This window comes from Pelodiscus sinensis, chromosome 20, assembly GCF_052426305.1.
Source record: "Pelodiscus sinensis isolate ZL-2025 chromosome 20, ASM5242630v1, whole genome shotgun sequence".
Lineage (NCBI taxonomy): Eukaryota > Metazoa > Chordata > Testudines > Trionychidae > Pelodiscus > Pelodiscus sinensis.
The window spans coordinates 27726364-27742668 of record NC_143071.1 but is presented as its reverse complement, the minus strand read 5'-3'; the positions used below and the strand labels follow the sequence as shown (position 1 = coordinate 27742668).

Below are 16305 nucleotides of genomic sequence, written 5' to 3'. Positions count from 1 at the left end.
TTGCTCCAATTTCCAGGAGTGCAGGACCTTTGTGGGGACCAGTATTTGAACCAATTCTAATAAAACCAGATTTCCTTCAACAGAAATACTGACAAAAATCGCCATCATAAAGAAGACACTGCAAACTAGATACCTTTTGTACGAATCCAAGCGGAGGATAGTTGTTTACTTTTTCATATTATCCCATTCCTGTCTTGATTCTGGAACAGTGCTGATATTACAATCTATACGGTAGACTAGCTGCTACCATATTTTCTTTGTGCAGATTCTAGGAGGTTTATGGTATCAACGGTGTCTCCTAGGAGTTCTGTACAATCAAAGACGGGAGTTCTACAGAGAGCCGGGTGTGATGCGGCTGCTTCACCCATCGCAGAGTCCCGCCCGTGTCTCAGTGTGACTTTTAAATGCCGCGGGATGGAAGCAGACAGTTAAGGAGCGGGTTATGCTCCCCTGCGTTTCCCATTGCCCAACTCAGAGCCTGCATGCCGAATCGGACCCGAGACGATGAAAGACGCCCCCAAGGACCTGGCCAGCCTGGAGTACAGGCTGGACTCTGCTCCTCAGCTGCGCTGTGAGAAGAAAACAGACTTGGTGCCCGTTTGCCAAAGTTGCGAGACATGTATCTTGGCTTGGAAGGTCTTCTCCACCAAGGAGTGGTTCCTGCGGGCCAGCAATGCCTCCCAACGGAAGTTCCTGGTGGGGATCGTGAAGCGATTCAACAGCCTGGATTTGCTGAACTATGCGGAGAAAGTCCTGCAGAGCGCCCACGGGAAGGATTTCACTTTCAGCCGCTCCCGCATCAGCCCCAGCTTCAGAGAAGACCCGACCGCATCCACGTCCACGTGGGACCGGGCTTTGAACACAGAGATGCTAGAGCAGGCCATGCTGGAGACCTGGAAGTGGTTCAGACACGGTTCCTACTGGACGAAGGCAAACTACACACTGCTCTTGTTGCAGATGTGTAGCCCCAAGTTACTGTTCATGGCTGCCAACCTGGTCCGAGTCCGCCTGCTCAGGGAGCAGAGTGCCAGCTCCAGAGAAACAGGTAACCCGCGTGACGGCCTGGGTGGCCGGAGCGAGTAATCCCTGGCTTTCGGGACGAACGAAGGCAGCAGGATAGCGCCAGACTGTGACTCCCTCCACACTGCCCCAAGTGCCATGTCCGGCCAGACCGGCCGCAGTTCCATTGTCGGCCCCCTTGCCCCAGCTGAGTTGCTGCACGGCTTCATGGAGGCCACTTGCAGAGCACGGCTCTAATGCACTCGGCGGGCCGGTGGCCTGAGTCCTGGGGGCCTCAGCACACTTTCTGTGGGGGGAAGGGGAGTGAGGAAAGCACACTCTGTGCATTTCATCTGGCTAGTGAGCTCAGCCCTTGGACTTGCCTGTGATGCTCCCTCTCGGGTGGGCTTTTCATGGGATGGAACAGTGCAGCCCATGAACTGATAAGCAAAAGCGTGTGGGTTAATGCTACAGACTACACGCATCCACCCACCCACGACATTTTTTATTGGGCTGGCCAGCAGCCTGGCTCAGTCCTGGCTCGCGCCGGGTCCGGGACCTACCCCCACTGCAGCTCTGCATTTGAAATGTATTAGGAGCTGGTCAGGCAGGCAGCTCGACTCCGTTCCAGCCCGCGCCAGGAGCTCAGACCCACCACCCCCCTGCCGCCCCACACTGGGCCTACTGCATCAGAGGCAGCAGCGTGGGGCAACAAGCAGCCTGTCTAAGAGGGAAGCCGGTTTTTAAACTGGCTCCCCTTGTGGACCAGCTCCCGCCTGGCACCCTGCGCTGCTGCTTCTGATACAGCGGCAGCAGCGTGAAGTGGCAGGGGGCTCCTCAGGAGTGGGGCGGGAGCGCAATGGCTGCTGGCCCCACCCCCGGGGACTAGTAACCAATAAGAATTCACGAGGCTAATCGACCAGTCAGTTCACCGATATTTAACATCCCTAGCAGGGACATGTCGCACCTGCATCCATTGAGACCACCGGAGATCCTGGAGAGCTTGGACCGCCGCAGTTTGAGGATGAATCATTTTGCCCCAAGCCTGCGTGAATGCTCTTCCCTCTCCCTCCCCCCCCCCGCGCAGGGGCTGTTCCCCAGGTCCCGTGGCGTGGGTGTGAGTTGCACGGGCGCGCAGTGGCAGAGAGCGGGGCTCAGTGTCTTCAAATATGGAGCCTTGCGGGGAGGAGTGGGCCATGCTGACGCTCCAGAGGGGGGAGGAACGCAGCCCAGAATGCACCTGGCCGGTTGTGCTGTGCAGGACATGGAGGTCGGGGTGGGATTTCTTCCTGTCCCTCTGCAGTGATCAGCAAGCCTCCGATCATTTCCCAGTGTGGGGTCTACTGTGCCAAAGACCTCCCCGCGAAATGGTGGAGACATAAATACTCATTGAAATCTCCCCCGACAAAATCCAGAAGGAAACATTCCTGCGCTAGTCAAGGGGAACGAAGCCGGTTTAACAGGCCCCTTCCGCCTCGGTCTCTGTGGCCCCTTGACTTAGCTCTGTTTGACTGGCTTGCTCCTATGTTTCCACAGTTCCTTCCGAGGAAGAGGAATTAAAAATCACCGTGGTCATCACTGAGGCCGAAAGCAGCGTCCTGCCAGAGGAACGCCCAGGGTCCAGCTCTCAAGTGCATCTACAACCCGCATCTCAGTCCTTCCTGACTCCCTCCATAGCCGTCGAAAGTGGAATCTTATCGGAAGGAACCAGCCAGATCAGTGAAATAGGTACCGTCACAAAAGTGCGGGGTGTTCTCTGAGAGACTTCACAGCCCAAGGCGGGGGAGGTTGTGTTTCATGAGGCGCCTTCAGCTGCCATAGAGCTCAGGGTGCTCAAAATCTCCCTCAGAGCTGTGGGTGAATGAGAAATGAGGAGGCGCAGGTTTGGTGTCCGAGTCTGATATTAGGGATGTATCCCAAGGCTCAGGGTCTCCAGGCAGTGGGTAACGTGCTCTTGTTTCGGCTTCCCCAGGCCTAGGAGTCCTAGGGCAGATACCATGCTTCAGTGCCAGAGAGGTGGTGCCCCTCTGTCGTGAGAGAGCTGCCTCAATGGACGAGGATATGTCCACTGTATCTTTGATCGACCCAGCCCTTGCCGCCGACCCTGCGTCTTTCCAGTCAGCCACTGGGATCTACAAGTATAAGGACTTCATCCGCAGCCTGCCCACCCACCTGTCCAAGTACATCCTGAGTATGGCTCCTCTTCCTTCCCACACACAACTGCCCCATGGGCCCATCGATGCCATACGACCATAGCGGGGGGTTAACCTGATTGTCCTTGCCATTCTCCAGGGTTTCTGGATTCCAGGACCCTCAACAGGTGCACTTCCGTGAGCCAGCACTGGGCTCTCCTGGTGAGACAGGTCAAGCAGGAACAACTGGTGCGCAGACTAGTCCTGGAAGAGATTGTCTATTTGCAGGTACCGTGCCTTGGCGTTTGCCTCCTCTTCTGCCGTCACGGCTGTTACCGTATAGCTCCTTTGCCCCTAGCCAAGGGGTGGGAGGACCAACATGCCTTCGAGCCGGTTTCTCCTTCCTTCTTCCTCACTCACTCTCCAGAGCCAGGCGCATGAGGGCCTGTCTACCTTAGGAAATTATTTCCAAATAACTTATTTTGAAATAATAACTCCCCAAAGAATTATTTCAAAATAGCGTGTCCATACTACGGGGAAGCCTTGAAATTAGTCCGGGGCAGGCTCCCTTAGGGTACGTCGACACTGCACCATTATTTCGGAATAACTAGTGTCATTCCGAAATACAATGTGAGCGTCTACACAGCAATTCCGTTATTTCGAAATAATATCAAAATAACGGACGGCTCATTCCGACTTCTGTAAACCTCATTCCACAAGGAATAACTCCTCTTCCGAAATAGCTTCCACACAGGAGCATAAAAGTACTGAGACCTCTGTGTGTAGCAGCATGTACTGAAGACCCCTAAAGGGAAAGGCTTGAAACCCGACACTTGGGCTAAAGACTTACATCTGTGGCTACTGTCCTGCCACTGGGCTTACGTTAAGAGCAGAGGCAAATCCCATGAAGGGTCAACCTTTAAAATCACACTCCATGGTGCAATTCGTGTGAAGGAAATTCGCATCGAAGCCTGCTCTGTTCACAAAGACACTCCAGCTGACCCAGCCACGGTTTGGGGCTCTGCCCTTAGAGAGTTTCATTGGGAGCCCTACATACTTGGATGGGTTTGACTCCAAATTTTGGTTGAACAGGGCAGCTTGGGATGCGATGCCCTTTGAGATGTAGGGTTTGGTTGGATTTGGTCTGAGCCAGTCTGGCCGTTCTTATCTTCTTACCCCATGCACAAAAAACGCCAGTTGTCGCCCTGCATGGTGATAATTCGTTTCAGGCTAAGTCACCAGTACTTGTGTTTCAAACAAATCCAGCCATTCTGCCAAGCTTCCTCCTCTCTGATAAGGTCCCGTTATTGCGTACTGTGCGGTATGCAGCTACAAATCTATTTCTGGAGAGTCGCGTCTTTAAATAGGAGGCGGAGCTGGGAGACCACTGCTGGCAAATAAAGACATCTTAGTCATTATGTAGCAATGAAATTGCCTCAGAACTGGTTTGGAAAACATGACCTTGATCACTAATCTCAGCCCCTGGCGATAAAGGCACCACGCTCCTCTCTAAGTGAAAACACCCCCATGAAAACTCAGGGTGTGCCTCTTGCCGACTGTCCTATTTACATCTCCCGCAATCCTAGAAATAAGCACATGCACAGCAGATCTGAGACACAGCCCAACCAGGACAAACCGGTGTGTGAGCACCGGCTCTGAGGAGCAACCCTCCAATCACACAACAGTGTGTGCAGCCCAAGGTGCTTAAGAAATTCACCAATAAAAAACCAGGGTGTCTGGTCAGCCTTCGGGTACAAGCAGAGTGCGTGGAAGGGTCTGTAGTTCTGAGGAGAAGTGCTGCTTTCTAGCCCCTCCCTGGCTGTCCATGTAGCCGAGGCGGTAATGACACCAACTCCCTTTGATGTTTATCCCAGGGGTCATGTCCTAGGGGAGTCGTTCCCAGTTACGCTAAAATGACCAACGTGGTAATCCCAAGGATAACTAAAGATGGGGACATCATCCCAGCACGAGGCCACAAATGGAAGCGCAGAACCAAGGTAAGCTGTAGCTACATCCAAAGAACCTCCATGGTTTCTAAGGTAAGCTAGAGCAGCCTCAGGACTGCTCTCATTTATACTTTGCTTCCTATGGCCCCTTATGGAACTTGGGAAGCAGAATCATAAAAAATTAGGGCTGGAAAGGACCTTGAGAGGTCATCGAGGCCCTCCCCACACAGAAGCAGGGCTAAGCAAACCTAGCCTGTCCCGGAGAGATTTTTGCCCAACCCGTATTTTAAAACATCTAAGGCAGTGTTTCTTAAACTGTGTTCCTCAGCACACCAGTGTGCCGCAAGGCAGTTGGAGGTGTGCTGCGGAGAATAACAGAGTTCAAAATGGCTGCCCTTAAAGGGGCAGGCGACTTTTTTTTTTTTTTGTTCAACAAAAAATCCTTGGTGTTCCTCATAAAAAAAAGTTATTGTTTGGTGGTCCTCAGTCTTAAAAAGTTTAAGAAACACTGCTCTAAGGACAGGGATTCCCAACCTCCCTTGGCAACCTAATCCAGCACTTAGTGCTCCTGACAGAGCGCCCTCACAACATCTAGCCCCAATCTGCTTGGCTGCCAACTAAGCCAATCGTTTCTTGCCCTGCCCTTGGTGCCCATGGAAAACAATGGATCGCCCTCCTCTTTATTACAACCTTTTACATGTGTGAAAATGGTTATTGGGCCTCCTCTCAGTCTGCTCTTCTCTTAACTACACACACTCCGTTCTTTCAACCCTCCTTCATAGGTCGAATTTTCTCGTTGTGGTCAGTCTCCCCTGGACTCTGTCATTGAAATCCTCATTGATTTCAATCTTGTTGGTTTCAGAGCAATTTTCTAGTTGATCTAGATCATTTTGAATTCTAATCCTGGCCTCCAAAATTCGCCCTGCTCCTCTCAGTTTTGTTTCCCCCCACATTTTATGTTGACTCCATATTCCATCATGCAAACTGTTAATGGAAAGACTGAATAGCACCAGATAAGACACCCCCTCAAAACATCCCTTTGATAAGTCCTCCGAGCGGACAGTGGATCATTGATCACAACTCTTTGAGAGCAGCACTTCAGCCTGTTGTACACCCACCTTACAGAAATCTCATCTGCCCACTTTTCCCTAGACCACTAATGAGAATGTCACGTGAGTTAATAAAATCAGACAGTCTCGTGTCTCCTGCTTCCCCTTGCCCATGCTAGGCCTGTCATCCTGCCGAAGGAGATCAGACTGTTTTGGGATGATTTGCTCTTGACAAATCTGTGTCGTCTCTTACTTATCACCTTATTCTTCCCTCGGTGCTTACGCATTTGTTGTTTAACACTTTGCTCCCAGGGCTTTCTGGGTATCAAAGTTAGGGTGATTGGACTAGAATTCCCGGGCTTTCCCTTCCCCCCCTTTTCAAAGATAAATACCATGATTTCCCTTCTCCAGTCCTCTGTGACCCCTCCCTTGGCCCTGAGCCATGTACATCGCTTACTGGTTGTAATTCATTTTGCTCCTTAGTCTCTGATTTTGTCCCTATGGTTTGTGCTCTTCTTTTATACTCATCCATAGCAATTTGTCTGAGCTTTTACTTTCTGTATGACTCCTTTTTGTGTTTCAGGCCATTGAAGAGCTCCACATGAAGCCATGTTGGTCTCTTCCTATTCTTCCTGTCTTCCCTCTGCATGGGGACAGGTTGCTGTTGTGCTGTAACATTTATATAGATAGAGCCAGGTCTCCTGAACTCCTTTTTCGTTTAATTTCTTTTCCATAGGACCAGAGCTACCAGTTCCCTGCTGGTCAATGTCTGGGTTTTTCCCCAATGTCACTCCTTCCTTAGCTTATAACCACGAACTGTGTCATTTCGTGATCTATTTCTCTCCGCTGTCTTCCCCCTTGAGATGCTCAACCAGTTCCTTCCAGTCAGAATCAAATCTAAAATAGCCCCACCGCCCCGGTTACTTTTTCCACCTTCTGATACTCCGACTTGTCCATAACACGTTCTGAGAAGAACCCTACTGCAGTGTACCCCAGGGAACACCCCTGCTCTGCCCCCAACGTGCCCTCTGGCAGGGGATGGGCTGGTGTATAGGGCAGATTCTCTGGGGTCAGTCCCCCATCATCCTTAAGGCTCTTTAGTATAACTGAGGAGGAAGAGCGAGAGGCCATCTCTTCCCAACAGCGTTATTTATTCCTATTTCCTTTCTTTCTGGCCGTAGGAGGAGGACAACCTTCAGGCAGCTTACCGTGGCCAGATGACTGAAACTGTCCAGCTGGAGGAGAGAAACATTTTCTGCGGCTCCTATAATGTCCGTGTCCTCACAGACCAGTATGTACATAAGGGAATGAGGGGAGTGCTCTGCTCTGCTGTGCCTTTGCCTTTGAAATGTACAAGCACCACCACGGCGCTTGTACATTTCAAAGGAAGAGGCACAGCAGGGAACCCCTGTGAGTGGGGACCAAACGGTCCGGCTGGCGTGGGTCCCCTGCTGTTGCGCCTCTCCCTTTGGAAGCTACAAGAGTCGCCCAGGCTTATCGGGTGGTTGACCAGTCGCGTACATCCCTAGTGCGAGAGGAGGCATCTCAGGTGTGTGCGCGTCAGGGTGTATCACAGGAGGGGTCTCTCGGTGTGAGTGGACATGTGTATGAGCAAAACATGAACTAGGTCTATTGCCATACCTTGCAAGAACTGGCACTTAAAACACAATGGCAGGGGGATCCCAACCAAATATGACCTTTTATAAAGGTATTGTAGGGACTCAGTTTCAGAAATAATGGGGTGAACAGTCTCACCGTGCCACACCCGCTTCCCTGCCATGGTTTATCCCCTCTAGGCAAACATCAGCTGACACGTTGGGTCTCAGCAACCCTCCTGCTGGTACCTGGAGGGGTTTCGTGTACCTTTCCAGGACATCTAAGGCACTGCGGCACCCGAGAGATGCCCGTTAATAACAGCTTACAGCACTTTCCTGGCTAGCCTGCAGCACTTTAGCAGATGCTCTTCTCAATCTCGGCTTGCTTGCTCAGGCCAGATCCACACAGGGTCATTCACTACAGCGGTGGCAACTTGCTCGCCATTGGCTCGATAGATCGGAAGATCAGGTTCCTGGACGTGCTGGAGCTGAAGGAGATGCCTCTTGTGATCAGTGGCCATGCCGGGAGCATCAAGGCCGTGTTCCTCAACGAGAAGAAAGGGTTCGTGCTCAGTGCCAGCTTCGATCTCAGCATCAGGTGAGCCCCCAGGTGGAGCATCCATGTGGGAAGGATCTGTTGCAATGACATTCCATAAAGCATAAAGCCCCAAACCCAACCCAACGTTGGGAATTTGTTCCAGAACCCGCCCCACCCCCATTTTCTGACCAGAATAAGGAGCGAGGAAAAACACGACCTAGATTTCCACGTGCCCTCCCCTTGTTCAGGCAGCACATTCTTCCTCTGTGTGTGGCAGTTTCACCCAGCACTGGAAGAAGTAGCGAAGTAGCCAGGGAAACAGGCATTGAGCTATGTTTCCAATTAGCATCTGGGCTGCATCCTGGCCCTGCTGCTGTCCAGGCCAAAACCCCCATTCAGCTCAGTAGGACCAGGAGTCCACCTCTGAAGTCATAGAACCCTAGAACACTAGGACTGGAAGGGACCTTGAGAAGTTATCGAGTCCAGTCCCCTGCCCTCACAGCAGGACCCAGCACGGTCTAGACCACTCCTGAGAGGTGTCTGTCCAACCTGCTTTTAAATATCTCCAGGGATGGAGATTCCACAGCCTCTCTAGGCAATTTATACTAGGTAGGAAGTTTTTCCTAATGTCCAACCTAAACCTCACTGCTGCAGTTTAAGCCCATTGCTTCTTGCCCTGTCCTCAGAGGCCAAGGAGAACAATTTGTCTCCCTCCTCCTTGTGACACCCTTTTAGATACTTGAAAACCGCTCTCATGTCCCCTCTCCGTCTTCTCTTTTCCAAACTAAACAAGCCCAATTCCTTCAGTCTTTCTTCACAGCTCATGTTCTCTAGACTTTTAATCATTCTTGATTCTCTTCTCTGGATCTTCTGCCATTTCTCCACATCTTTCTGACTCTTCCAGCTTGATTGGAAGACAGTGTAGAGGCAGCTAGCTGTGAAGAGGTTACATTGCTCCTTAAAGTTTGGGAATGGAAAGTCATAGGAATGGCCAGACTGGATCAGACCAAAGGTCCATCTAGCCCAATGTCCTGCCTGCCAATGCCAGGAGCCCCAGAGGGAACAAAGAGTCATTTTATGTCTTCTCTGTCACTAATTCCTAGGAGTCTAGTGGTCCGCTGCCAAAATCGCCGTGTTATGCCCATGAGCGGAAACCTAAGTCAAGTGCTCCAACTCCAGGACAGACTGATTTAAAAACAAGGCAATTTATATCATCAATTTAAATCATGATTTAAATCACCCCCCCAAAAATTCATTGCTTTAAATCAAGTTTCCCACTCATACGACTTCAGATTTTTTCAAACAATGGTGCAAATCTGATCACTAAACCATGTTACTTTACAGTTCAGTTTAGCATTTTACAACATCCAAGAAGGTACACTTTGTGTCATTTTTTAGACAACTTGATTTTATTAATTTAGGAAATAGTCCATCATACTCATTAGCTGTGTCAAGCTGCAGATGTAAATGTTTTACATTTGGCAAGTTGTCGGCTGACAGCTGTCCTTCAAATTTTATTAACTCTAACAGACACATGTACAGTTTCCTTAAAACTTCTACAGCTAGCTCTCATCTTCCCCATCCCACTGTCATTTTGATGCCTGTCTAATTCCAAGTTACCGAAAAAGCCAAGACGGTCTGTACTTAGAGTGTGCTTAATTTGGAGTAAGCCCCATTGAAAACCAGTACGGGATGGACTTATACGGTCTGTGACCTGGCTGATCCCAAAATAAGAGGTGTGTATTATGTCATATAAAATAAGAAAATGACACTCAGTGGCAACTGGCAATTCTAGATTTCTCTTACTGCAGCCTTCTGTGCTGTACACTTGGGTGCTAGACTCTAAGCCTAATTAAACAAGCCACATGGATTAGCTAAGCTCAACTTTTTTTTCTAGTGACACGCAACACGGCAACCAGCCAGCTGGGAATTGACTTGTTCAGTCACACTTCTACTAAAAGGCAGAGAGAGAGGCTTGAAGAATGTTGCATCGCAAAGTAGATCCACATTGTTTGTCAGCCATAGCCACGTCTTCCTCCACGGTGTTTTCTCCCAACAAGCCGTTTTCCTTATGATGTTTCCTGTTTGCAGCTAGCTCCTGCGTCTTCTTCTTGCCCTGCTTACACGTGGCGACGTTTCCTTTTTTACCCAGGGCACGAATTCCTTCAAGCTATCCCCAGATAAGGTCTCTTTTATGCCCAGAAGCCAGGCCAGTTTTTCTACAGCAAAAGTGTAGGGGAGTATGGGAAGCTGTGTGTATGCTGAAGAATGAACGTTTTCCCTTTTCCTTTCCAGTCCAGTCCACTCCACTCTTCCTTTCTGTCCTTTCCTGCCTCTCATCTCGCTGTCTTCAGACAATGTCTTAACTAGGGCTGCCAAGCTTAGCCCAGCTCCACAACCACCTAAGCACAGAGCAGAAACAATCCTTTCCAGACTATGTCTGTCTCTGCACACCTCAGTCTGCCGAGAAGCAGAAATGGAAAGCCCAGAACTTTCAAGCAGCAGGAGCTTGTTAGGTTGGACAGACTAGAGCGGCCCATGAAACCATATTGAGAAACACATTTACTGGCCACGCAAAGAGCAAAACGGAGCCAATGGGAGCCACGAGGCTCCGTGGCCACGGTGCTGGTAAATAAGCAAACTGCGGCGGCCAGTTACTGGCTATGTCTACGCTATAGTATTTTTGCAGACGAGGATATGCAAATGGCATGCTCATTTGCATATCTTCTTCCGATTCTTTTTGCGGAAGAGGTTTTGCCACTAAAAAGCCCCGTGTAGACAGGGTCATTTGTTAGAAAAAACCCTTTTGTGCAAGATCCCTTATTCCTCAAAAATCGAAGTTCATAGCAGGATTTTTTTTTCTGACAAATGGCCCCGTCTCCACAGGGCTTTTTTGTGGCAAAACCTTTTCCACAAAAAGAATCGGAAGAGGATATGCAAATGAGTGCACCATTTGCACAGCCTCTTCCACATGAAAACCGCAGTGTAGACATAGGGAATGTGTTTCTCAAAGTGGTTTCGTGGACCACGTTGAGAAACACTGGACTAGCGCCCATAATTCATTCGTACGAGGCTGTGAGAGTAGATGTAGCATGTTTGGGATGGGATCTAATTGTAACTCATATTTTTAAATGAAAAATGTAGTCTTTTGTTGATTAAAATTTTTTTAAAATTGATTTAAATGTAAAAAAATCTGATTTTCTTTAATTAAAAAAAATCATTGATTTGTATCCTCTCTGTCCAGCTCTGGGGTGACATGGCAGGGTTTGTTTCCATGGCCATACACAGCTACGGAGCTTTTGTCTCCCCCCTGATTTGGCGTGGGATGGTCTTTGCTGTAGCCACCTGCGTGGGTGTTCTCACTGAAGCAGCTGTACGACTTCTTGGCAGCTGCAAGATCAGCGCTGGGCAATAAACGGCCCACGGGCTGGACACAGTTTGCCAGGTTAGCCCCTGGGGGGCTGCCAGATGCTTTATTTACCTGAGCATCACAGGTGCAGCCGTTTGTAGCTCCTGTTGGCTGCGATTCACCGTTCCCGCTTATTCTCCACCCCTGTGCTAGATGGAAAAGGGGCTGCTTGACCAATTGTTACCTTTGGAGGCCAGCCATCGGTGAGTAGCCAGAGAACCAATCCCGATGTTTGTGTCGGTGCCAGCCCTGGTGCCGCCTGCACAAAATATAACACCAGCTCCGTTACTATTAGGGACTGATTCTACTGACCTTACATTGGGCTTCTCCTGCTGTTATTTCATTGAGCTCATTGGAATTGCTCCTGACTGACCCCAGTGAATGTACAAAGAGAGCCAGGGCCATGAGGTGGCACTCACAAAGATTATGTCACTATTCACAACGAGTCTCCTCTGCTGGGCCCTTCCTCTGCAGATGCTGGAATATATTCACCGGGACTTGTTTGAAGATCTTTAACGGTCACACGGGGACCATCACCTGCCTGGACTTGTACAAAACCAAGATTGTGTCAGGAGCGAAAGACGGGATGGTCAAAGGTGAGCAAGAAATCACCAAAATACGCCAAGGCTTTTGCTCAGGCCATTGCCAGCCACATTCCAAATCCCAACGGTAGCAGCACGGGGGTCTGACCTGGCTTAGACCAGCAGGCCCAACACGTATATTTATACCACAGACAGTCGGGGTGGCTTGAGGTGGGCTGCCGGCAGCTGGCGCCCCATGCGGAATGCGTGATCGGCGCCTCTGTGCCCCAGACGATCGGCGCCCCCGCCTCCACAGCCCTCAATGGCATGATGTCATCATTGGGCGCCCCGATTAACGCGGTGCCCTAGGCGACAGCCGAGTCGGCCTATACGCACGGGCTGCCTCTGCAGACAGTGTGTGCCCCTGACAACCAGCATGGAAGACAGCTGGTGAATTTCAGACACTCTCAATGGAGCTGAATTTGCTTGGCTACTCCCACGAGGGTGGTTTAATACAATAGGAACGGCTTTGTGGTTAGATGTGGGAGACTTCCTGTTGTGACCTCAGATTCTTGCCTGTGAAACAGGGAGTTTAATGATACTCCATTTCTTTTTCTACTTGGAGGCTACGTCTAGACTTCGAGCCTCTTTCGAAAGAGCGTGTCTAGATTACAAGCAGATTTTTCGAAAAAGCGAGCCGCTCTTTCGAAAGAGAGTCTAGACACTCTCTTTCGAAAATACACAGTTTGCATTCAATAGCGCCTTTTTTTGAAAGAGTACTTTTGAAAAAAGGCATGATTCCTTGTAAAATGAGGTTTACCGTGAACAAAAAAACTGCCGTGTTCTTTCGATTTGCTTTCGAAAGAACACAGCTGTAGTCTCGATGCAGGTGACATTTTTTCGAAAAAACCTTGTAGTCTAGACACACCCTCAGTGTAAACGCTTCAGGTTCGAGTTTGTCTCTGGGCAGAGCCTGGCACGAGGGAGTTCTGACCTCTGCTGTGACACAGACCATCTTTATTCACATTTTACAGACTGACACAGGCAAATCAATGTGGACATTATTTATGTTTCTTCCTCCCGCTCCTAACAGTGTGGGATTTAAGCACCGGGCGATGCCTCAAAACTTTAAAACACAAAGATGCCATTTGCACAGCTAAAATCAACAGCCTGCACATTGTGAGCAGCTGCGAAAAAGGGGTGGTGAAAGTGTGGCATGTTGAGACGTGCGTGTTAATCAAGGTATGTTTCTTTCTAATCAGTGCATGCTCTGGAACTGTTTGTTTTTCTTAATAAAACACGGTGTTGTCAGTTGGGGTGTCAGCAAGCAGGATGACTCCTTGGCTGGAGAAAGGGTTAAGGCAAGATACCTTAACATTAAGGTGAAACAAAAAACAGGATTATGTAGCACTTTAAAGACTAACAAGATGGTTTATTAGGTGATGAAACCATCTTGTTAGTCTTTAAAGTGCTACATAGTCCTGTTTTTTGTTTCAGCTAGACCAGACTAACATGGCTACATCTCTATTATTATTTAACATTAAGGGTGTGTCTAGACTACATGGCTCCGTCGATGGAGCCATGTAGATTAGGGTTGTAGACATAGCAAAACTAAAATTATTTAAATCGCCGCTTCATTTAAATTTAAACGGCTGCCGCGCTGTGCCGATCAGCTGTTTGGTGGCACAGCACTGTAGTCTGGACACTCCGCGCACAACATCAAAGCCCTTTGTCGACCTCCCCGTTATTCCTCGTGGGATGAGGTTTACCAGGGCGGTCGACAAAGGACTTTGATGTCGAGCGCGGAGCGTCCAGACTACAGCGCTGAGCCGAAAAACAGCTGATCGGCACAGCGTGGCAGCCATTTACATTTAAATGAAGCTACGATTATTTAAATCGCCACTTCGTTTTGCTATGTCTACAACCCTAATCTACATGGCTCCGTCAGACCAAGGCCATGTCTTCACCACTGGGAAGATCATAGAATCCTAGAATCCCAGGGTATGTCTACACTACCTAGTTCGAACCAGCGGGGTAATGTATGCCTACCGCACTTGCTAATGAAGCCCGGGATTTGAATTTCCCGGGCTTCATTAGCATAAGCGGGGAGCCGCCATTTTTAAATCCCCGCTGCTTCGAACCCCGTGTAGCGCGGCTACACGGGGCTCGAACTAGGTAGTTCGGACTAGGGTCCTATTCCGAACTACCGGTACTCCTCGTGAAACGAGGTGTACCGGTAGTTCGGAATAGGCACCCTAGTCCGAACTACCTAGTTCGAGCCCCGTGTAGCCGCGCTACACGGGGTTCGAAGCAGCGGGGATTTAAAAATGGCGGCTCCCCGCTTATGCTAATGAAGCCCGGGAAATTCAAATCCCGGGCTTCATTAGCAAGTGCGGTATGCATACATTACCCTCCAGTTCGAACTAGGAGGGTAGTGTAGACATACCCCCAGGGCTGGAAGAGAACTCAGGAGGCATCGAGTCCAGCCCCCGCCCAAAGCAGGACCAACCCCAACTCAATCATCCCAGCCAGGGCTTGGTCAAGCCGGGACTTAAAAAACTCAATGCTGCGTTGATCTTCCAGAGTTCAATTTAGTGGGTTAGTAAGGACCCGCGAAATCAAACGCTGAGGGTGCCCCACTGATTCGCAAGGAGTAAGGGAAGGGCATGGAAGTCTTTGCTCCCCTTGACCTCCCACTGTGGAGACAGCACCAAAGGTCAAATTGAGGTGTGTTGACTCCAGCTTTGCAATTAATGTAGCTGGAGCTGCGCATCTTAATTCGACCTTCTGGGAAAGTATTGATAAGGCCTGAGACAAATAACTGGAATAAACATCTGTCAAGGCTTATTCCCCACTCTGGCATGATAAATGCAGAAGTGGGGACCCGCAAAAGTACCTCAAAACCTTATGTCATGGTCATGAGGGATGGCCAGCAGCCTGGGGACTAAGGGGTTAACTGTACCTAGCCAGGTAGCAGTCAACCAATAGAAATGCAGATAGGGATTTCAAACTGAGACAAAGGAATTTTGGGGTTTTCCCTCCTATGTCTCTAAGCCAGTTTGCTCTCCAGGTACTGAGAGGGACAGAGGACATGTCTCTCTCTAAGGGTAGTCTACACTAGCCCCCTAGATCGATCTAGGGAGGCTAATGAGGGCGACCGAAATTGCAAATCAAGCCCAGGATTTAAATATCCTGCGCTTGATTTGCATGTTCCCGGCCGGTCGCCATTTCAGAAATTGACTAGCCCGAAGTAACTGCCCGTGTCTACACGCGGCAGTGAAACGGGATTCCGATTTAAAGCCCCGAAATCAAATTAGCTGGTAAACCTCATTGCAGGAGGAATACAAGCTAATTCGAGATAGGGCTTTAAATCGGAATCCCGTTTCACTGCCGCGTGTAGACGCAGGCAGTTTCTTCGGGCTAGTCAATTTCTAAAATGGCGACCGGCCGGGAACGTGCAAATCAAGCGCGGGATATTTAAATCCCGGGCTTGATTTGCAATTTCAGTCGCCCTCATTAGCCTCCCTAGATCGATCTAGGGGGCTAATGTAGAAAAGAAAAGACTCTTCACCAGCTGTAAGTAGGGCAAAGACTAGATAAATCCTTCAGGTTTTCTTGTTTTCTTGTTTGGGAATTTGGATATAAGGTGTATGTGTTAGAAATGTTTTTTTTCCTCCCTTCTATAACTAAGTCCTGAGCCCATGGGAATCCCCCATGAGTTTATTAAGTTGTGACTCTTACCCTCCAGTCACCTTAATCATGTTTGCGACTGTAATCTTGTTTCAGTAATAAAAGGTTATTTTCTTTTTCTAAGTAACCGGTATTGGTTCATTTTTGTGTCCTGGAAGGTCTGTGTGTACATCTACTTGCCTGACAGAGAGGCAGCCACAACAAACTGCAATTTGTATTTTCTCTTTTCTTTTTCAAGCTCTTTGGGGTTGGTTTCAAGTGTTGGTTTGTGGGTTCAAAAGCATTTGATGGTGGCAGCAGATTTGTGTATCCCCTTAATCCCCAGGCTGCTGACCATCTCTCATGACCATGACAACATCTTACATAGCACTTTATGTGTTTCATGATAACTGTTTGTTACCTCTCTTTGTTCCTGATATCTCGGAC

At 49.3% G+C, this 16305-nt stretch overlaps 1 protein-coding gene across 1 annotated transcript in view; it reads left to right on the top strand.

The window, feature by feature from the left end:
- The window catches only part of FBXW10B (F-box and WD repeat domain containing 10B), a 28111-nt gene continuing 11806 nt past the window's right edge, over positions 1-16305 (top strand). Inside the window, exons 1-9 of the mRNA XM_075903504.2 lie at positions 1-1045; positions 2536-2727; positions 2972-3190; positions 3292-3419; positions 5006-5128; positions 7308-7417; positions 8116-8319; positions 12143-12264; positions 13283-13431. Coding sequence (XP_075759619.1) covers positions 505-1045; positions 2536-2727; positions 2972-3190; positions 3292-3419; positions 5006-5128; positions 7308-7417; positions 8116-8319; positions 12143-12264; positions 13283-13431 — 1788 coding nt within the window. The 5' untranslated portion in view covers positions 1-504. The remainder of the gene's footprint in view (positions 1046-2535; positions 2728-2971; positions 3191-3291; positions 3420-5005; positions 5129-7307; positions 7418-8115; positions 8320-12142; positions 12265-13282; positions 13432-16305) is intronic.